The following is a 21,874-nucleotide window of genomic DNA, read 5'->3' as shown; positions in this document are numbered from 1 at the left end:
GGCAGGAGAATGGCATAAACCCGGGAGGCAGAGCTTGTAGTGAGCTGAGATCCGGCCACTGCACTCCAGCCTGGGCCACAGAGCGAGACTCCGTCTCAAAAAAAAACAAAACAAAACAAAACAAAAAACAGACATACACAGTCCTTATCAACAAGCAAGAGTGTGAAACAAGCCTCTTGCAGGAGCTGTGCAGCTGCCGTCCTCCACATCAGAGCTGGCTCTGCAATGCTACGAACACAGAGGGGCAGGGGCAGCTGGAGGCCTGTGGGCCTGGAGAGGATTCCTGCAGACAGAGGAGGGTTTGGTTGACAGGAAAGGAAACAAAGGCCAGTCCACCAGAACCCGAAGGACTGTGAGTGAGGAGGAGGCTCAGGTTGGAAACAACCCAAGCCCAGGCCTGAGGTGGGGACAGGGCTGAGGACCAATCCCGAGAGCTGGCCTTGTCCACCCTCCTAATGTTTTGTTTTGTTTTGTTTTGTTTTTGAGATGGAGTCTCGCTCTGCCACCCAGGCTGGAATCCTGTGGCGTGATCTCGGCTCACTGCAACCTCTGCTTCCCGGGTTCAAGGGGATCTCCTGCCTCAGCCTCCCGAGTAGCTGGGATTACAGGCGCCCACCACCACACCTGGTTAATTTTTGTATTTTTAGTAGAGACGGGGTTTCACCATGTTGGCCAGGCTGGTCCTGAACTCGTGACCTCATCATTTGCCCATCTTGGCCTCCCAAAGTGCTGGGATTACAAGCGTGAGCCACCATGCCTGGCCCACCCTCCTAATTTTTAAGCAAGTGCCAAAAATGCACCTCCCACAGGCTCACGGGCCTAGAGATACTTTTTCTTCAGACAGGGTCTGGCTGTGTCACCTAGGCTGGAGTGCAGTTGCATGATCACAGCTCACTGCAGCCTTGAACTCCCCAGCTAAAGGAATCCTGCCACCTGAAGCTTTCCGAGGAGCTGAGACTACAGGTGCAAGCCATCACTCCCAGCTAATTTTAAAAAATTTTTTGTAGAGATGGGGTCTCACTATCTTGCTCCTGAGCTCATGCAATCCTCCCTCCTTGGCCTCCTAAAGTGTTGGGATTACAGGCATGAGCCACCATGCCTGGCCCTTTTCTTGTATTTTTAAATACATACTCCGAAGCTATAAAGTCTGGTAACAAATACATCAGGAGCACAAGTGGAAATAAACCAAACCCAGGCCTGGAAAGGGCACGGAATTTTACAGCTGTCGCATGGCCACCCTTTTTTTTTTTCAGATGTAGTCTCGTGCTGTTGCCTAGGCTAGAGTGCAATGGCATAACCTCCACCTCCTGAGTTCAAGCGATTCTCCCGTCTCAGCCTCCTGAGTAGCTGGGATTACAGGCGTGCGCCACCACGCCTGGCTAATTTTTTTGTATTTTTGTAGAGACGGGGTTTTACCATGTTGGCCAGACTTGTCTTGAACTCCTGACCTCAACTGATCCACCCGCCTCGGCCTCCCAAAGTGCTGGGATTATAGGCGTGAGCCACCAGACCTAGCCATGTACAGCCACCTTCTTATCCCTTGAGGGAAGGATGCTTCAACACAACGGTTTCTGTTTAGCAAGAGAATCCGCCTTTCTCTTCCAAAGTCTTTCTCTAGACTTCTGCTTTGAAGCAATAGGATATGAATGAGACTCAGGGCGACTGTACCAGGAGTAAGCCCAAGCTTTCACAAGAGACACAGTCTAGCTCCCCACTGCTGTGTCCCCAGGAGCTAGAATAGTGCCTGGTCCATACTGAGTGTCCACAGTAGTCAGGCAATCAATATTTCATTGATGAAAATTCTGGGAAGTATCTGAGATGAGCAGAATGTCACTGCTGAGCCTCTCCTATCCGTCAGCTCTTTCCCGAGTCTCTTCTCCACCTGACCCAGCGAATGGACTCACATCTCACCCTGCTCAGCCCGGAGCACTAGGGCGGACTCAGCCGCGTATCAGGGCCCCTTCAGCCATGCCAGGCATAGAGCTTGGCTGGGTACCCAGAGTAGCCAAACTATAATATATAAAAATTTTGGTCAGGCATGGTGGCTCACACCTGTAATCCTAGCACTTTGGGAGGCCAAGGCAGGCGGATCACCTGAGGTCAGGAGTTCAAGACCAGCCTGGCCAACATTGTGAAACCCCCATCTGTACTAAAAATACAAACATTAGCCAGGCGTGGTGGCATGCACCTGTAGTCCCAGCTACTCAGAAGACTGAGACAGGCGAATCACTTGAACCCAGGAAGCAGAGGTTGCACTGAGCAGAGATGGTATCACTTCACTCCAGTATGGGCGACAGAGTGAGACTCTGCGTCAAAAAAATAAAATAAAATTGAATGTAAAAGATGCAAAGACTCTGAAAAGAATGTAGAGAAACAATCCAGTGGGGGAGACTGAAATGCAGGGACCCAGGGACGCTGCCCAGCTCTCACAGCATGGGCTCCCAAGGAAAAAGTCACATCCAGATTCTAGAACATTCACTCACATGGGACTGTTGTGTCATGGCCAGCACCCTGCTCTGGAATCTAACTGGGGGTCAGCACTGTTGGCACCCCAGACCTGTCTGCCTCTATGTGCTCTGGGTGGGCGTGAGCACAGGATGAGGCCAGCCAAGTCTCCTGTAACTCCCCGATAAGCCACCTGCAGAGGCTGTCTGAATTCTTTCAAAGAAGAAATGACCACAATTTAGGTTTTAAATATCTTTTTGCAATAGATAATCTTATTTACATTAATACAGAATCATTTTACATTCCTAAATCAGACACTAATAGATGCTTTATTTTAGTGAATTATAAAGGAAAACAAAAAGGAAACTATTGAGAAATGTTTCTTCATTAACCTGTCTGACGAGAGCCCGAGGATCCTGAAACACATGGAAACTGCAACATGCTACCAGCAGAGGCTGGGGAATGGGGGTTCTGCTCTGGCTGAATGGTGGGGAGCCTTTAACTGCTTAGCCTGTGCTTTACTTTTCTGAATCAACATTTACACAGGAAAAAACAATGATTAGCACTGAATAATTTAAACACACTTCAGAAAATAGATGTCAACAGTGTAAGTGGGAGAACCAAGCCCCTGGCTAGCAATAGTGGCAGGGCTTCAGTTCCCAAGGCAGCTGAAATCTGGCCAGCACAGTGCTGCAGAGGGCTGAGGCTCAGCAGAAGGGCAGGAGCCTTCCATGCCTGGCTTACAACAACAGGACTCAATGGTCAGGGATAGGCAGCCATCCTGGATGGGGTAGGAGCAAGGACTGTCCATCCTGATAAGGATCACCACCACCCACACGGTCAGGAGCAGAACCCCCAGGGACTCTCTGGGCCTCTATGTGCCTCCCAGGCCCTGAGTGTGCAGCTGCTTGGTACCCCGGGAATAAAGACTAACTGAGCAGAGCAGCTGATGCCTCAGCAGGGCCCCTCATCAGGGGAGGACGGTGCTGGTGGGGCCTGGGGGCCCCAGGCTCCCATGAAAACCTGTGAGGAAGAACTCGTTCTGGGACCTCCCGGAGGTTTGCTGAGAAGGAAATTAATCACTTTGTAACTTGGTGCCGCTTAAGGCTTCATTTCTAAGCTGTAAGCATGGCCTTTAATTAAGATCTCCACAACATTCAATTCCAAATTAGAGTTTTAGCCCTACAAGAGTCTAACTGTCTCCCTCTGCCTGAGCCAGGGGCCGTCACCTACCCATGGACAGGAAACTGCCACCAGCCTTCAGGGCTGCATCCTACTGCCTGGGCTGTCCACTGTGACCTTTCTGTGGAGAGAGGTGTTGTCCCATGATTTCGCTGTTGTCAAGGCCGTCCAGAGGCTCTGCGGGTGGGAGCTCAGTGCTGCTGTTCTGGAATCCTCCCGTCTCCCAGGTGCCCTGGCCCTGGGAGGGGCTGCTGCTTCCTGGCCTAGTTTCCAGTGGATCTTTTTCCTGAGCCAAAGAGACAGGCAGTTACCTTATACTCAACATCTCAAGGGGTAACACACCCTGCTGGGGAGCATCTGTTAATCCCTGGAAAGCAGCTGTGTGAAGAGAGGGGCGAGAATCCCAGCCGCTGAGATGAGCGTAGTCAACAAAAGTGGGTCCCAAGATGACACGGCGAGCAAGCGCTACCCCTGGAGCAGCCCCCAGGCTTGCACAGCCCTGCGCTGTCTACACAGGCGGGCAGCTTCCAAGCAGGCAGGACGTGAGGAAATCTGAGTTCTATGCCTGGCTCTGCCTGACTCGCCCTTTGTGACCATGGGCAAGCCGGACCCACCACTGTAGGGGGGCTGTACAGCAGCCCCCCCATCGCCACCTCCCCAGGAAGAAGACACAGCCAGAGGCTGGCCGCGGCAGCCCAGCCAGTCCTACACTACAGGTTGACTGCCACGTCATCTCTTCCCTAGGCTGAGAGGCCGGCTCCTACTGGAGCTAGGTTTACCACACCTTGGACTGGCACCTGTTCCAACTCCTGGGGGTAGGGGCACAATATTGGTTAAAGTGGGAGAAAACCAGGATTAGTTCACAGAGGAAAACAAGGGAAAGAAACCTCCAGGGTTTTCCTACCTCAGCGGGGATATCAGGAGGTAAACATTTTCTTAAGTTTGGAAAGCAATCCCTGCTCGTCCTCCCCAGCCTCACGCCTAGCCTTGCTTCCTGCGGAGCTATCCATGGAGCTGCCACCTGGGCACAAACAGCAGAAAGAACTGGTGTCAGGGGCCCGCACCTCCAAGGTCACATCCCAGGCCCCACCTACCCCCGCCTGGCTACCCAGGGGCCCACATTCAAGGAGCGGCCAAGCGCCACCTGATGAAGAGTGGCGGCCACTCCTAAGATGGCACAGGATGCCTCACCTGGCAGATGACTGAGGTAGGAGACCACTCAGAGCCTGAAGGTCTCCCAACTGCTCTTTCAATCATGGACCCACAGCAGGGAAACAAGAAATAGAGATGGACCATGACAGCTGTCTCTATCTGAGCAACAGTGACAAAAACACAGTCAAGTGCCAGACACCTCCCAGGCCAGGCCACACACTTCCTTACAGGCAAATGAAAAAAACAAAAAAGGGAGGCACAGAGAGGTTACAGGGTTTACCCAAGGCCCACAGAGCCAACAAGCGGGAGGGAGGACTGAGTGCGAGCCCACGCAGTCTGACTCCAAAGCCGAGACTCTCAACCACCATGCTATTGGCTATAAGAAGGTAAATAATGATGCCAAGAAAAACCCTACTTCTAGACCAAATGACCCGATTCCGTGCTGCTGCTGTGTGTAAAGACCCTGCAGAGCAGCCTATGTCGGAGTCACGGCCACGCACAATCCTCTGTCATGGGCACTTCATCTCATCCCTCACATCAGCAGTCTAAGTTGTCCCCATGTGGGGCGCCTAACCTAAGTGCTCTCAACCTGGGGGAGGTGTACTGCTATTTCTTTAGGGCCCAGGCTGACACCACCTAGAGGTACTTTCTCACACAAACGTGTTACAGATTTGCCAGCCACTAGACAAGGAGTGCACACTTTTGTTATGAGTGAGAATATAAACCTGAACTTGGCATGTTAATTGTCGAGCGCATTTTTAATGTGCCCAGAGACCTAGGCCATAACGGAGTAAAGACCTCAGTCTGAGTAAGACAGTGCCTTTGCTAGTGGAAGGTCCAAAGCTTGGTTCCACAGGTCCCCGGGAAGGGGTGCGGCAGGCTACATAAAACAGAGTGAGACCCAGTCTCAAAAAAGAAAAGGCCGGGCGCAGTGGCTCACGCCTGTAATCCTAGCACTTTGGGAGGTCGAGGCGGGCAGATTGCCTGAGCTCAGGAGTTCGAGACTGGCCTCAGCAACATGGTGAAACCCCATCTCTACTAAAATACAAAAAACATAGCCGGGGGCGGCGTGTGCCTGTAGTCCCAGCTACTGGGGAGGCTAAGGCAGAATTGCTGGAACCCAAGAGGCAGAGTGTGTTGCAGTGAGCCGAGATCACGCCACCGCACTCTGGCCTGGGTGACAGAGTAAGACTGTGTCTCCAAAAAAAGAAAAAGAACAATAAGGAGCCATACTGTGTCTCTCACTCAAAAAGTCACATGGTAATTGCAAGCCCCCCCAGTTCCCTCTCTTTTTGCCAGAAGATGGACCTGTTTATCCCTGCAAGTGCTGAGTCTCTAAGCACACCATGGTCTTTCTGGGAGACCAGGGTCAGCTATTAAGGTTTTCAGCAGCTACATTAAGGAATAAAAATAAATAAGATACTAAGCGCATCAAAAACTACGCTGGTCAGGCACAGTGGCTCATGTCTGTAATTCCAACACTCTGGGAGGCCAAGGTGGGAGGATCACTTGAGTCCAGGAGTTTGAGGCTGCCACGAGCTATGATTGCACCACTGCACTCCAGGCTGGGCCACGAAGCAAGACTCTGTCTCAACCAAATAAATCCCACTGTTGCTTAAGTTCTCAGGACATGGGAATTATAGGTCCTGTAATACTGTCATCTATGGACGCAAAACTAACTTCCTTCACAGTATGAGAGACTTAACCACTCACAGGCAGCAGACTGACATGTGACAGTGTATGCTTAGGGACAGAGTCTCGCCCTGGCACCCAGGCTGGAGTACAGCATCGCTGTTGTGACTCACCGCAACCTTGAGTACTGGGGCTCAAGCGATCTTCTCATCTCAGCTTCCCAGGCAGCTGGTGATGGAGGCGCATGCTACTGCACCTGGCTAGTTTTAAAACCTTTTGTAGAGACAGAGTCTCACTATATTGCCCAGGCTGGTCTCGAACTCCTGGGTTCAAGTGATCTTCCTGTATTAGCCTCCCGAAGTGCTGGGATTATAGTTGTGAGCCACTGCACTCGGCCTCACCAAGATTTTTAAAAGGAAGAGCCGACAGTGTCTTGCACACAGGAGAAGAAATCCTGGCTGAGTGAGGGAACAGCTGAGTGAGGCTGAGTGATCAGGACAAGGAGCCATGAAAGTGACAAAGGATCTCAGTGGATGGCGGAATCAACTCTCAACTTACAGTATCAGAGAGGGGGTCAAAACATCAACTGGTGACCACTAATACCCACCCTCCAATAGAGTAAGCAACACCCACGACCCCACCCAGGGCCCGGCCCTAGCACACCTCAAGCTACCCTGATGGGCGGGAGGAGGGAAGGACAGCTGTCTATGGAGCCAATCTCGCATGTGCAATGATTAGAGTTCCAGGGAATAGCTACACTATGACCACTTCTATTTTAGTTCAAGAGATACAACAAGAATAAAAGACGATAGCATATGTACCAAACCATTAAAATAAGTGACATTCGGAACCTGGTTGGGCTGCAGAGTTTTATGGCAGCTGCTTTTTTTTTGAGACAGAGTCTCGCTATGTCGCCCAGGATGGAGTGCAGCGGCGCAATCTCAGCTCACTGCAACCTCTGCCTCCCGGATTCAAGCAATTCTCCTGCCTCAGCCTGCTGAGTAGCTGGGATTACAGATGCTTCACCATACCCAGCTAATTTTTGTATTTTTCTTTTTTAGTAAAGACAGGGTTTCACCATGTTGGTCAGGCTAGTCTTAAACTCCTTACCTCGTGATCCACCCTCCTCGGCCTCCCAAAGTGCTGGGACTACAAGCGTGAGCCACTGCGCCTGGCCTTTTTTGTGTATGTGACAGAGTCTCACTCACTCTGTCACCCAGGCTGGAGTGCAGTGGCACGGTCTTGCTCACTGCATCCTCCGTCTCCTGGGTTCAAGCGATTCTCCTGCCTCAGCCTCCCCAGTAGCTGGGATTACAGGCATGCACCACCATACCCAGCTAATTTTTGCATTTTTAGTAGGGACAGGGTATCACCATGTTGTCCAGGCTGGTCTCAAACTCCTGACCTCAACTGATCCACCTGCCTCGGCCTCCCAAAGTGCTGGGATTACATGCAAGAGCCACTGCACCCAGCCAGCAGCTGCTTTTTAAGAGTGGACTTCCAGTCCCCTAGGAGCAACAGGAGCTCAGTGAAATTCCAGGAACTTCCATCCCAGCCCCTGCCCCTGCCCCTGGAGCTCCAAATCCTCCACTTTACTGGAAAATCTGCCCCCAGCTCCGAACGCCTGCTACGAATTACCATGCACTAATCTAAGGCCACGCAAGTTCTGAGAACTCCACCCCGGAGCCAAACAAAACCAAAACGATGCAATGAGGAAACACGTGCAGCCTGAACCAAGGACCCCTGGGCACAGCCTGCCCTGCCCTGAGCAGGAGTCCCAGGAAACAGAGGCCCCACCTCCCACGGGAAGAGGGGCTGCAGCTGGGGTGCCATTGCCATAGCGCCCACAGCAGGTGTTCTGGTGACAGATCGCTAACGCTCAGCCACTCGCTAGCACGATGTCTGAGCTCAGGGTGAATGGTGCACCTGTTCATGGCTAGATGAACTCGGAGTGAGTCCTGCTCTAAAGCAGCGAACTGAGTCCTCTGACTGTGGCTCCACTGCTGTGGCTGCTGTTGTTTAAAAGACACTCTGAAATCCTAGCGGAGTGTCCCAGGTGGGAAGTGCACAAATCCTTCCAATCCATGCTCTCCTTACACTTTTGCCAGGAGCTCTCACGGAAGGATTTGTCCAAGGTCACAGGGCAAGTGGCAGAACCAAGGATAGAACTCAGAACACTGGGTCTGAGACACGCAGAGCTGCCTGCAGGAAGTGCCCTGGTGCTCTCACCTCAGCACACGAACACGCAGAGAGAGAGGAGGCGAAGCTTGGACTGGGGGCTGCGGCTCCCTGCCTGGTGTTCCCGCCCACAGCCCCCCTCTTTCAACTGCACATTTTAAAGGCTTCATGAAGAACCCCAAGTGGAAACCCCAACATGCTGCCCTGAATCGTCCATACTCCAGGGAGCTCTGAGGTCCCCACATGTCGCCGCGTAGTCTTCAGACCCCTTACCAGAGCTGGTAAGTGTGACGCCATTCACTGTCCCCTCCACATCTGTCTCGTCCTCGGCGTAGCTCAGGATCAGGTTCTGCTGCCGGCTCGTTAGCCGCCTGTGGATCAAGCAGAGTCAGCAGCCAAGGCTTCCACCAGGAAGCTTTGGAAAGAACTCACAGGCAGCCAGCACCCTTGAAGCACATGGGAGGAGAGGGACCCAACCCTGGCAGGGGCGCAAACCCTGAGCCAGTGCAGTGGTGAGAACCTAAGGACCACGCCCTCAAAGCTTCTGTACAGGAAAGCTCCTAAAACACCCTAAGTCGTTTAAACAAGTGTCACTGTGGCTATGCTAAATACAGTTTACAGGAGGGGAAACAGATTTTATAAGTGTGTGTGTGAAGCAGGTAAGAAATTATCTAATTATGCCAGGCGCGGCGGCTCATGCCTGTAATCCCAGCACTTTGGGAGGCCAAGGTGGGCAGATCACGAGGTCAGGAAATAGAGACCATCCTGGTCAACAAGGTGAAACTTGTTGACCCCGTCTCTACTACAAAAATTAGCTGGGCATGGCGGTGCGTCCCTGTAGTCCCAGCTACTTGGGAGGCTGAGGCAGGAGAATTGCTTGAACTTGGGAGGTGGAGGCTGCAGTGAGCCGTGATTGCGCCACTGAACTCCACCTGGAGACAGAGCTGGACTCTGTCTCAAAAAAAAAAAAAAAAGAAAGAAAAAAAACAAGAAGAAACTCAACAATAGCAGCAGCAGCGAAGCAATTCCTATGTGTTGTTCATTTAATTCTCCCAGCAACTCCAAGAAGTTGACCATACCGGCTGGGCGCGGTGGCTCACGCCTGTAATCCCAGCACTCTGGGAGGCCGAGGTGGGCAGATCACTAGGTCAGGAGATTGAAGCCATCCTGGCTAACACGGTGAAACCCCGTCTCTACTAAAAATACAAAAAATTAGCAGGGTGTGGTGGCGGGCACCTGTAATCCCAGCTACTCGGGAGGTTGAGGTAGGAGAAGTGCTTGAACCCAGGAAGCGGAGGTTGCAGTGAGCTGAGATGGCGCCACTGCACTCCAGCCTGGGGGACACAGCAAGACTCCATCTCAAAAAAAAAAAAAGTATACCATTCTATTACACCCACTTTACAGACAGAGAACTCGGGCAGGAACCACCTGACCTATAGGGAACAGTCCCCTGCCCAAGCCACGGAGCTCCCAGAGCAGTGCCACCGCAGGAGCAGGCTGGCTTAGACACGGCCTAGGGGGCACTTACTTTGGAACTCGTATCTTGATGTGGATGTAGTGGTCTCCGTAGCCGTAGCTGTTAATCCGGGGGATGCCTTTCCCACCCATCCGAATCTTCTGGTCTGTCTGAGTCCCAGGGGGGATCTATAAAGAAAGAAAATCTGTGGTTTCCCCTGGTCTCCAGTTGCTCAAATAAAAAGTTTTCACTACATGAAGACAATCTTGATAGGAATTCGTTGAAAAGAACTACCACTGGCTCACGCCTGTAATCCCATCACTTTGGAAGGCTGAGACGGGTTGATCACGAGGTCAGGAGTTCAAGATCTGCCTGGCCAACATGGTGAAACCCCGTCTCTACTAAAAATACAAAAATTAGCCCGGTGTGGTGGCGTGTGCCTGTAATCTCAGCTACTCGGGAGGCTGAGGCAGGAGAATCGCTTGAACCTGGGAGGCGGAGGTTGCAGTGAGCTGAGATGGCGCCACTGCACTCCAGCCTGGGGGACACAGCAAGACTCCATCTCAAAAAAAAAAAAAGTATACCATTCTATTACACCCACTTTACAGACAGAGAACTCGGGCAGGAACCACCTGACCTATAGGGAACAGTCCCCTGCCCAAGCCACGGAGCTCCCAGAGCAGTGCCACCGCAGGAGCAGGCTGGCTTAGACACGGCCTAGGGGGCACTTACTTTGGAACTCGTATCTTGATGTGGATGTAGTGGTCTCCGTAGCCGTAGCTGTTAATCCGGGGGATGCCTTTCCCACCCATCCGAATCTTCTGGTCTGTCTGAGTCCCAGGGGGGATCTATAAAGAAAGAAAATCTGTGGTTTCCCCTGGTCTCCAGTTGCTCAAATAAAAAGTTTTCACTACATGAAGACAATCTTGATAGGAATTCGTTGAAAAGAACTACCACTGGCTCACGCCTGTAATCCCATCACTTTGGAAGGCTGAGACGGGTTGATCACGAGGTCAGGAGTTCAAGATCTGCCTGGTCAACATGGTGAAACCCCGTCTCTACTAAAAATACAAAAATCAGCCCAGCATGGTAACATGCACCTGTAATCTCAGCTACTCGGGAGGCTGAGGCAGGAGAATTGCTTGAACCCGGGAGGCGGAAGTTGCAGTGAGCCGAGACTGTGCCACTGCACTCCAGCTCTCGGTGACAGAGCAAGACTCCATCTCGGGGGGAGAAAAAAAGCCAGGCACAGCAGCTCACGCCTGTAATCCCAGCACTTTGCGGGGCCAAGGCAGGTGGATCACGAGGTACAAAAAATTAGCTAGGCATGCTGGTGCTTGCCTGTAGTCCCAGCTACTCAGGAGGCTGAGACGGGAATCGCTTGAACCTGGGAGGCGGAGCACCACTGCACTCCAGCCTGATGACAGAGCAACACCCTGCTGTCTCAAAAAAAAAAAAAGAACGGCCACTGGGCTGGGCACAGTGGCTCACGCCTGTAATCCCAGCACTTTGGGAGGCTGAGGTGGGTGAATTGCCTGAGCTCAGGAGTTCAAGACCACCCTGGAAAACACAGTGAAACCCTGTCTCTACTAAAATACAAAAAATTAGCTGGGTGTGGTGGCGTGCACCTGTAATCCCAGCTACTTGGGAGGTTGAGACAGGAGAATCACTTGAACCCTGGAGGTGGGGGTTGCAGTGAGCCAAGATTGCGCCATTGCACTCCAGCCTGGACGACAGAGTGAGACTCCATCTCAAAAAAAAAAAAAAAGAACTGCCACTTGGGTTTCTGGGCCAAGCCCGCCCACAAGCACATGGAAATAAGCTAAGTTGAGTCTGCCCAGAATACAGCCTGTGACTAGGATGAGGGGGCAGGAGTTTGGGCAAGTGAGCCCAGGAAGCAGGAGTGAGGGAGCGAAGCAGGAAACGCCAATACAGGGTGTGTGGCTGAGGTCGCTCCCTGGCTCTCGGAACCACAGGACCCTGGAGAAGCCAAGAACAGCCCCCAGATGGAGGAGAAAGCCTTGGCCCAAAATGCCCACCTCCTTGGTGGAGGTTACCCCAAGGTTCCCCACAAAGAAGCTGGAGAAGGTTCTGAGGCGCATACAGAGAATGAAGTGGCCTGGAAGTGGGAGGAGCAGGAGGGGCAGATCAAGAGAGAGGTGGGGGATAGGTGAGGGCAGCACACAGGCAGCCATCACTGTGGCCAAAGAGATGTGCACAGCCCCAGAGACTTCTGCTCTTGGAGCCAGACACTGGACGGAAGCAAGTGCAGAGAACACACCCCAGGGTGAACCTCTGTGTCCCGGGTGCGCCCAGTTCCCAGGCCCCGCTAACCAGTGTGGGAGTGATGCCAGCCAGTAACTGCTCCCCATGCGATTATAGAGTCAAGGCCTGTGGCTCGTGGTCCACACTCAAGGAGCAATCTCAAATTCCTCATGTCCTCCCCTATGAGTACCCCCAAAAATGCTGGTCACTCATGGGTTCCAGGCCACTGGTCAGTTCTTTTCCATTTCAGAGAAAGAACAATAAAGTACAAGGGTGACAAAGGCATTCTCACGCCCTCTTACCGTCAGGTTGATCGTCTCGTACAGGCCCTGGGCTCTGGCTGTCCCCCCAAGAAGAGCTTGAGCTACAGAAATAAAGAGGTCGGAGTGGATGTCTGCGCCGTCCCTCCGGAACACAGGGCTTTTCTGCACCTAAGGTCAAACATGACAGATGCATGTGAAGATAAGTCCACTGCAGACTAAACACCAGCTGCGTGCCTGGCCAGGCCCAAGCTCAGACTTGACAAACTTCACACCCCTTCCATACATAAAGCACAGTGTGGAGGCAAAGAACTGTCGTTCCACCAAGGTGACACCATCGCAGGCCCAGGAATGACATATTCTACATATTTCAACACTGCAATGTTCTACACACTTGCACACCGAAACGGAAGCGCGCCTGGATTTCCTCAGTCTCAGATCAAGTCATTCAATCGTGAAGGTAAATAAAAACGTAAAACTGGCTTTTGAACTTTTTTTTTTAATCTTACTTTAGCCAGGCATGGTGGTTCACACCTGTAATCCCAGCACTTTGAGAGGCCAAGGTGGATGGATCACCTGAGGTCAGGAGTTTGAGACCAGCCTGGCCAACATGGTGAAACCCCGTCTCTACTAAAAATACAAAAATTAGCCAGGTGTGGTGGCGCATGCCTGTAATCCCAGCTACTCAGGAGGCTGAGGCAGGAGATCCGATTGAACCTGGGAGATGAAGGCTGCATTGAACAGAGATCACACCACTGCACTCTAGCCTGAGCAATAGAGCAAGACTCCATCTCAAAAACAACAACAACAACAAAAAAAAACCATCTTACTTTATTAGGAAGTATAGGCTGGCCGCAGTGGCTCACGCTTATAATCCCAACACTTTGGGAGGCCAAGGTGGATGGATCACCTGAAGTCAGGAATTCGAGACCAGCCCGGCCAACATGGTAAAACCCCATCTCTACTAAAAATACAAAAATTAGCCAGGTGTGGTGGCAAGTGTCTGCAATCCCAGCTACTCAGGAGGCTGAGGCATGAGAATCGCTTGAACCTGGGAGGTGGAGGTTGAAGTGAACTGAGATCACGCCACTTGCACTCCAGCCTGGGCAACAGAGCGAGACTCTGTCAAAAAAAAAAGGGCAGAGTAAATAATATAACAAGCGTGTCATACCCACAACCCAGTGGAGGTAACAAAATATCACAGGCTGGGTGCCGTGGCTCACACTTGTAATCCTAGCACTTTGGGAGGCCAAGGTGGGTGGATCATTTGAACCCTGGGGTTTGAGACCAGTCTGGGCAATATGGTGAAACCCCATCTTTACTAAAAATACAAAAATCAGCCGGGCCTGGTGTTATGCACCTGTGGTCCCAGCTACTCAGGAGGCTGAGGTGGGAAGACCACCTGAGCCCAGGGAGTCTGAGGCTGCAGTGAGCCAAGATCACCCTACTGCATTCCATCCTAGGCAACAAAGCAAGACCCTACCTCAAAAAAATAAAGTAAAATAAACTAAAACATCATAAATACAGGTGAGTCTTGCCTTCCTCAGCCAACCACGACCCTGACTTTAGCATTTATCATTCCTTTGAGCTTCTATTTACTATGTATCTCCAAGTCCCTAAATAATACATAATGCCATCTCACATGCCTTAAAACTTGACGTAGATGGTCTCTGAGGCCCTATAGCCACTGGCAAGCTGCCTTCCATCCCTGTTGTCCGTACCTGCAACGCCTGGAGCACCCCTTGAGTGCAGCTCTCACTCTTTCCTTCCGACTACCCTGCAGCAGCCTCTGACCACCATGGCTCACTGAGCCATTCTCTTCTTGGAGGAAGGCGGTGTCTTGCTACCATGGACAGGACTCTCGTGCACCCCTTTGTACCCATTGCCTACTAGGCTTGTGTGGGTTTTTCTCAAGTGTACACATAGGAGGGAAATTGCCAGTAGAAGGCATTTTCATTAATGTTTCCACCATCTCAGAAAACCAAGGTTTGCCCCTGTATACAGTATGTAAAATTATAACTTTCACACTCACTGCCTCATCAACAATCTTATCATAAAAACGCAAGATGTTTTCTGTATTTTTGAGACCTGTATTTCTAACTTGTTAACATCTTGAAGAAGTTGTCTTCTCACCACACAAGGTACAGAACTTTGAAGGTAACTCTAGGTGGCCACTGTGCCCCTCAGAAACATGAATGGTGAGACATGTTTCTGTGAAGCTTTGACCGCATGGAGCAGCCTCAGCCACATCCACCCGAAGAGAGGAAGGGCCCAACAGAAGCTGTGCGGGACAGAGCACCTACCCTGAACGTGATGAAAATTTCCCTTTTCCCCACAGGCATCCTCACGGTCTGGCCATCCTCGACTCCTACAAGGGACGTTAGAAAGGGAGCAGTTAGGCAGGGCGCGGTGGCTCATGCCTGCAATCCCAGCACTTTGGGAGGCTGAAGCGGGCAGATCGTGACGTCAAGAGATCAAGACCATCCTGGCCAACATGGTGAAACCCTGTTTCTACTAAAAATACAAAAATTAGCTGGACGTGAGCTACTCGGGAGGCTGAGGGAAGAGAATCGCTTGAACCCAGGAGGTGGAGGTTGCAGTGAGCCGAGATTACTCCACTGCACTCCAGCCTGGCAACAGAGCGAGACACCATGTTAAAAAAAAGAAAAAAAGAAAAAAAAAGAAAGGGAGCAGTTATTTTGAGACCGCCCACAGCACTTTCCACCCAAGATCCACTTGTAACCCACAGCTTCTTCCCCACTCCTGTTTCTTATTAACGAGTAACAATGACATTATGTAAGAGGCACATGGGTAACCTTCCAGAGATGCAATGCAAGACACCTGATGACTCAGCACCTGCCTCACGCCTGGTCTATGTAGCACCTCAGGGAGTTCACGGTCTCACTGGGGTGATGGGTGTTAACCAAACAATAGCACTAATGCACAACTACAAACACAGAAATGTTCTTCAAAGCAAATGCTCACAACTCTAGAGAAAGGGACATCTAAAGAACAGGGAGGAGGGTGTGAGGCTTGCTAGGGAACGGGTACTCAAGCTGGGATCTCCAAGATGAACAAAGTTAACCCAAAAAAGAAAGCAGAAAGTGAGTTTCAGGCAACGGAACAGTAGACATGGAGTGGGGGGTGGGATCTGTGGGGCTGATGTAGATAGGGTGGCAGTGGGGACAATGATGGCTTCGGTGACTAAGACAGAGGAGAGAGGAGAGGAGCCCGGGGGTTGCAAGCTGCTCCCTCACCAGGAAGAAGCAGAGCAGGCACATCAGGTCTCTTCTCCCCAGTGTGACATGCAAAGTGTAGATTCTAAGGATAACTGGCACAAATAGAAAGATTCAAGGAGACTCTAGTTCCTCCTCCAGCCTGGGGTTCCAGGGCCCCAACCATAACTTCTACCAAGAGCCCACTCACACAGAGTGCGGTGGCCTCAGACCTTTCTGCCCTCTCCAAGCTCCTGGACATGGCGGGCCCAAACACCCACCTGCAGGCACAGGGACCATCACTCGCTTTTTCTGCTTGGCTTGTCCTGCTCCCCTGCAGACCACACAGGGCGTTATGATGATGGAGCCACGGCCACCACATCTCCTACACGTGGAACGCATCACAAAAGGGCCTGTGTTGATGGTTTCCTGATAAAAACAAGAAAAATGGTAACCTAACTATGCAGGTAAACCGATGGGTGGTTCTGGGACCACAATGTGCGTAAGAAAAATGTCTCTTTAAGGCTTGTTTTTTATGTGCATGTGCACTCAAACATACTGCCTAGGAACCCAGGTGCAGGGCATCAGGGTCTGTTCATCTGATTTTCTAGAACACACAAACTTCTGCACTCCAGATCATCAACTTGACCACACGACACTGAAAAATGTGATACCGCGTCTTACAGAAGTACCTGAAGACTCCTGGGAGCTGAGCAGTACATTTAAAAAAGATTATTCCCCCTTGAATTACAAAAGCAATTGTTAGAAAAATAAGGAAGAAAGTGACAACTGGATGCAATCCCCTGCCCCACCCCCGGAGCTGCCGTGCTCTGGGTGCTGAGCCTGCGATGCCAGGGAAGGAGGAGCACAGGCTCGTCTCCTCAGGGTCACGGGGGAAAGACAGGCTGAGTTCACCAACTCCCTCCACTCCTAGCATAAGTTCTCTGGGAGCAGTGCCACAACCAGCTCTTCTCACGGTCAGTGGCGCAAGCCGTGGGAGGTGGAGTCTTGGGTAGACCCTTACCATGCCGGAGCCACCGCAGTAGTGGCAATGCTGCACCTTGGTGCCGGGCTCGTTCCCCTTGCCGTTGCAGCGCTCACAGGTGTCCATGATGTTCACAGTGAACTCCTTGTTGACCCCCTTTGCAGCTTGATTGAATGTCAACTCCATGATGTACTAAAGAAACCAAGGGACAGCCTCTCAACTTTTGTTTGCAATGACCAAAACTGATGCTTGGCTCTAAAGGGAAAGGAGGGCACTGGCCCACATTTTCAGTCACTCTTTCACCACTGTACTTACTTGCACTCTGCCAGGTAAGCATAGGTAGGACTCACTGAACATTCTGCCCTAGTCTTTGGGATTTTTAAGAGATAATGTGACTTAAATGAAAACATACTTTCAATAAACTGAAAATGTTCACAGATAAATACTCATACATGGCACTTAAAAAGGAGCCTGAATGATCCACAATCATAACTTAGATCATAAATATATCCCCTCTCTCTTCCACTCCGACAGTGATTTATAAAGACATGAGAGAGGATCAGCAGTGCCTTCCCAGCCGACAGAGCTCTCCTGGAACACTGTACAGATGAGAGACAACACTCACACCCTCAGCGTGGGCTCTGAAAGCCTTCGGTGCTGCCTGACTCTGCAACTGTGAAGAATACCATCAGAATGGATGTACTTATTACTACCCATGCGATTTTTCAAATACTGAAATTATTTTCTACTAAAATGGCTGCCTCCAGATCACTCCATTTAAGCTGCCTTGCCTTTCTGAGAAATAACAACTGATAAAACAATTTGTTTGACCCATACTTAGTCTAAAATCTGATGAATTCTTCAAAGCGAGGAACTTACTTCCTGAGGCTGATCAAACACAGTCTGGAAATCTCCAAACGAAGAGGATGAGAACTCCCCGAAGATCTTCCTGAACAGCTCCTCGGGGTCCACAGTGGGGCCTCCCTTCCAGTAGCTATGCTGGGAGCCGCTGGCCCCAGAATCGAAGCCCGCAGAGCCGTAGGCATCGTACTGCTTCCTCTTCACCTCATCACTCAAAACCTACGGCAACAGGCAGAGCCACTGGGCATCCTGGGTCCACCAAGGCCCAGGAATACAGACAAGAGCTCACAGCAAATGAGGCAGCCGTAACATTTACTAAGCGGCCCTGTGTGCAGACACATCCTGTGAGGTTGGGGCGGGCCTGTGACTTTAGCACCTAGAACAGGGACGAGAGGACCAAACTGAATGCTAAGTGTAGAGCGTGAAGCGCTTCCAAAAGTCTCACGAACTCTCCCAGGGGTCGCGCGGGCTGGGGAAATGTTTGTGTTGATCCTCGCTCGACCTCACAGGCATCCTGGATTCTTCACAGATTCACACTTCACCTCTCTCCTCAGGAGACATTACCTTGTAGAGAATTTATGCTTCCTACCCTTACCTTCATCGACAGGTCTTCTGCAAGCCAGAACAACTGGAGTAACAAGTAGAAGTAACACAACGACAACAGCAGTGGTGCAATCCTAACTCACTGCAGCCTCAACCTCCCAGGTTGAAGCAATCCTCCCGCCTCAGCCTCCCGAGTAGCTGGGTCCACAGGCGCACACCACAATGCCTGGCAAATTTTTTAATTTTTGGAGAGACAGGGTCTTCTATGTTGCCCAGGCTGCTTTAAACTCCTGGTCTCAAGCAATCCTCCCACTTCGACCTCCCAAAATGCTGGGATTACAGGCATGAGTCATTGGGCCTGGCTCACAAAACTGTCAATAAGGACTAACTACCTCAAAAAGGGGGATTAGGGAGGGGCAAAGAAAAATGTAGTATTCACTTTGTATCTTTTGTTTTTTTGAGACAGAGTCTTGCTCTGTCACCAGGCTGGAGTGCAGCAGCGTGATCTCGTCTCACCGCAACCTCTGCCTCCCGGGTTCAAGTGATGCTCCTGCCTCAGCCTCCCAAGTAGCTGGGACTAAAGGCACGCGCCACCACGTCCAGCTAATTTTTTTGTATTTTTAGTAGAGACAGGGTTTCACCATGTTTGCCAGGATGGTCTCGATCTCTTAGCCTCGTGATTCGCCCGCCTCAGCCTCCCAAACTGCTGGGATTACAGGCGTGAGCCACCACGCCTGGCCCTCACTTTGTATCTTTTTTTATGTGTTTGTCTTACCCTTTTTTTTTCTTTAATTAAAAGACACTGCCCTAGGCTGAGTATGGTGGCTCACACCTGTAATCCCGGGACTTTGGGAGGCCAAGGCAGGTGGACTGCTTGAGTTCATGAGTTCAAGACCAGCCTGGGCAACATGGTGAAACCCATCACACGAAAAATACAAAAACATGAGCCAAGAATGGTGGTGCACGCCTACAGTTCCAGCTAGTTGGGAGACTGAGGTGGGAAAACTGCTTGAGCACGGAGGTGGAGGTGGAGGTTGAGGTTGAGGCTGCAGTGAGCCGTGACTGCACCACTGCACTCCAGCCTGGGCAACAAAGTGAGACCCTGTCTCAAAAAAAAAAAAAAAAAAAGGCACTGTCCTTAAGGCCAAACAGAATAGAGTATGCGTCCTCCAAAGGAAAAGACACTTCCACCTAGAATGGAGGGGGACGAAGAAAACAGGTGGAGGACAGCTTGGTGCCTAGGGTAATTTTTAGGGCACCCAGTTCAGATGCAAAGGAAGAAGGTTGGCAGAGGAAGAAACAGGTAGGAGTCCATGACTTCCTGGTGGCTTTTATCTCCTGGTTCCAGCCCTCCTCGAGGAATTGCTGCTCTTAGGTTCTGAGGCTCGGCCCTTTTAATAACATCCCCCTTGGAGACGGAAGTCAGCAAAATGGTGGATTAGGACTCTCCAAAACTTATCCCCCTGGCAGAAACATCAAATCAACTACCATGTGGAAAAATACATTCACAAGAATAATATCCCCCCTACCCCATTAAAAACTGAATCTGCTGGGTACAGTGGGGAACCTGTAGTCCCAGCTATTCAGGAAGTTGAGGTTGAGGCAGGAAGACTGCTTGAGCCCGAGTTTGAGGCTGCAGGGAGCCATGATCTCGCCACTACACTCCAGCCTAGGCAACAGAGTGTGACCTCAACTCTTTTATTTATTTATTTTTTGATTGGGAGTCTCGCTCTGTTGCCCAAGCTGGAGTGCAATGGTGTAATCTTCGGCTCACCGATGCCTCCTGGGTTCAAGCAATTCTCCAGCCTCAGTCTCCCGAATAGCTGGGATTACAGGTGCCCACCAGCACACCTGGCTACTTTTTGTATTTTTAGTACAGACGGGGTTTCACCATATTGGCCAAGCTGGTCTCTTGGCCAGGCTGGTCTCAAACTCCTGACCTCGTGACCCGCCTGCCTTGGCCTCCCAAAGTGCTGGGATTATAGGGATTATAGACGTGAGCCACCGTGCCTGGCTGAGACTTCAACTCTTAAAAATTTAAATAGGCCGGGAGCAGTGGCTCACGCCTGTAATCCCAGCACTTTGGGAGGCTGAGGCGGGCGGATCACGATGTCAGGAGATCAAGACCATTCTGGCTAACACGGTGAAACTCCATCTCTACTAAAAATACAAAAAAAAATTAGCCGGGCATGGTGGCAGGCACCTGTAGTCCCAGCTACTCAGGAGGCTGAGGCAGGAGAATGGCGTGAACCCAGAGGCGGAGCTTGCAGTGAGCGGAGATCACGCCACTGCACTTCAGCCTGGGCGACAGAGCGAGACTCCGTCTCAAAATAAATAAATAAATAAAAATAAAAATAAAAATAAATAGGCCGGGCGCAGTGGCTCAAGCCTGTAATCCCAGCACTTTGGGAGGCCGAGACGGGCGGATCACGAGGTCAGAGATCGAGACCATCCTGGCTAACACGGTGAAACCCCATCTCTACTAAAAATACAAAAAAAAAAAAAAAATAGCCGGGCGAGGTGGCGGGCGCCTGTAGTCCCAGCTACTCGGGAGGCTGAGGCAGGAGAATGGCGTGAACCCCGGAGGTGGAGCTTGCAGTGAGCTGAGATCCGGCCACTGCACTCCAACCCGGGCCACAGAGCGAGACTCCGTCTCAAAAATAAATAAATAAATAAATTAATTAATTAATTAATTAATTTAATCTTATCTTCCATAGAAGTAGGTTCCAGGACTCTTCAGTTATGTTATCCATTAGTTTGAGTTACTTAATAAAAACAAATTATTTTAAAATTACCCTAGTAAATAAATCTTTCATTAGATCTAGTTGACAGACATTTACTCAAAAAAGATTTACTGAATTGAGACTGTTCTTGTACGTGGCTGTCCCCTCCTGTAGACATACGAGCTCCTATATATCCTGAACCCCATTAGACGGCCAAAGTTGGCCAGGTGTGGTGCCTTGCACCTAGAATCCCAGCACTTTGAGAGGCCCAGGCAGGAGGATCACTTGAGCCCAGGAGTTCAAGACCAGGATGAGCAACATAGAGGGACCCTGTCTCTTAACCAAAAAAAAGATGGTCAAAACATCTGGGGAACAGGTCTACTTTCAGAAAACTATGGAAGTGGTCAACAGCTGTTTTCAGAGATTTGTCCTCTGATTACATTGTAAATTCTTATAGGACAACAATGGGCTTCTACTTTTACAATAACCGCTATCCCCAAAAAGCAGTGATGCCCTGAGGTGGAGGAAGGAGGTGTTATTGAATAAGGGCTGAATTAATTAATCCAACTGCGAGTTCCCAAATCCAGCTACAAGTCTAAATTACCTGGGGAACTTTATTAGTATAGATTATTGGATCCTGCTTTATTTTTTTTTGAGAGGGAGTCTTGCTCTGTCACCCAGGCTGGAGTGCAGTGGCGCAATCTCAGCTCACTGCAAGCTCCACCTTCTGGGTTCACACCATTCTCTTGCCTCAGCCTCCCCAGCAGCTGGGACTACGGGCTAATTTTTTTGTATTTTTAGTAGAGATAGGGTTTCATCGTGTTAGCTGGGATGGTCTCGATCTCCTGACCTCGTGATCCACTCGCCTCGGCCTCCCAAAGTGCTGGGATTACAGGCATGAGCCACCATGCCCGGCCTGGATCCCGTTCTTCATTGAGATTCCAAGATAGTCTTAGAACTTTTTTTTTTTTTTTTTT

The 21,874-nt window shown here is 50.7% G+C and overlaps 1 protein-coding gene across 3 annotated transcripts in view; it reads right to left on the bottom strand.

Moving 5' to 3' along the window:
• Positions 1-2,682: 2,682 nt before the first annotated feature.
• Positions 2,683-21,874, bottom strand: part of DNAJA3 (DnaJ (Hsp40) homolog, subfamily A, member 3) — a 32,709-nt gene continuing 13,517 nt past the window's right edge. The window contains exons 4-12 of one of the 3 annotated variants that reach the window (XM_011961317.1): positions 17,650-17,850; positions 16,810-16,962; positions 16,067-16,214; positions 14,874-14,938; positions 12,613-12,741; positions 10,778-10,893; positions 8,863-8,960; positions 4,532-4,648; positions 2,683-3,913 (exon numbers count right to left, since the gene is read on the bottom strand). In XM_011961317.1, the coding sequence (XP_011816707.1) occupies positions 4,545-4,648; positions 8,863-8,960; positions 10,778-10,893; positions 12,613-12,741; positions 14,874-14,938; positions 16,067-16,214; positions 16,810-16,962; positions 17,650-17,850 (1,014 nt within the window). In that variant the 3' untranslated portion in view covers positions 2,683-3,913; positions 4,532-4,544. The remainder of the gene's footprint in view (positions 3,914-4,531; positions 4,649-8,862; positions 8,961-10,777; positions 10,894-12,612; positions 12,742-14,873; positions 14,939-16,066; positions 16,215-16,809; positions 16,963-17,649; positions 17,851-21,874) is intronic. The other 2 variants (XM_011961318.1, XM_011961319.1) reach the window with 2 other exon arrangements.

This window comes from Colobus angolensis, unplaced genomic scaffold (genome assembly GCF_000951035.1).
Source record: "Colobus angolensis palliatus isolate OR3802 unplaced genomic scaffold, Cang.pa_1.0 Scaffold55, whole genome shotgun sequence".
In the NCBI taxonomy this organism is placed as follows: domain Eukaryota; kingdom Metazoa; phylum Chordata; class Mammalia; order Primates; family Cercopithecidae; genus Colobus; species Colobus angolensis.
This window is presented reverse-complemented; position numbering and strand designations above follow the sequence as displayed.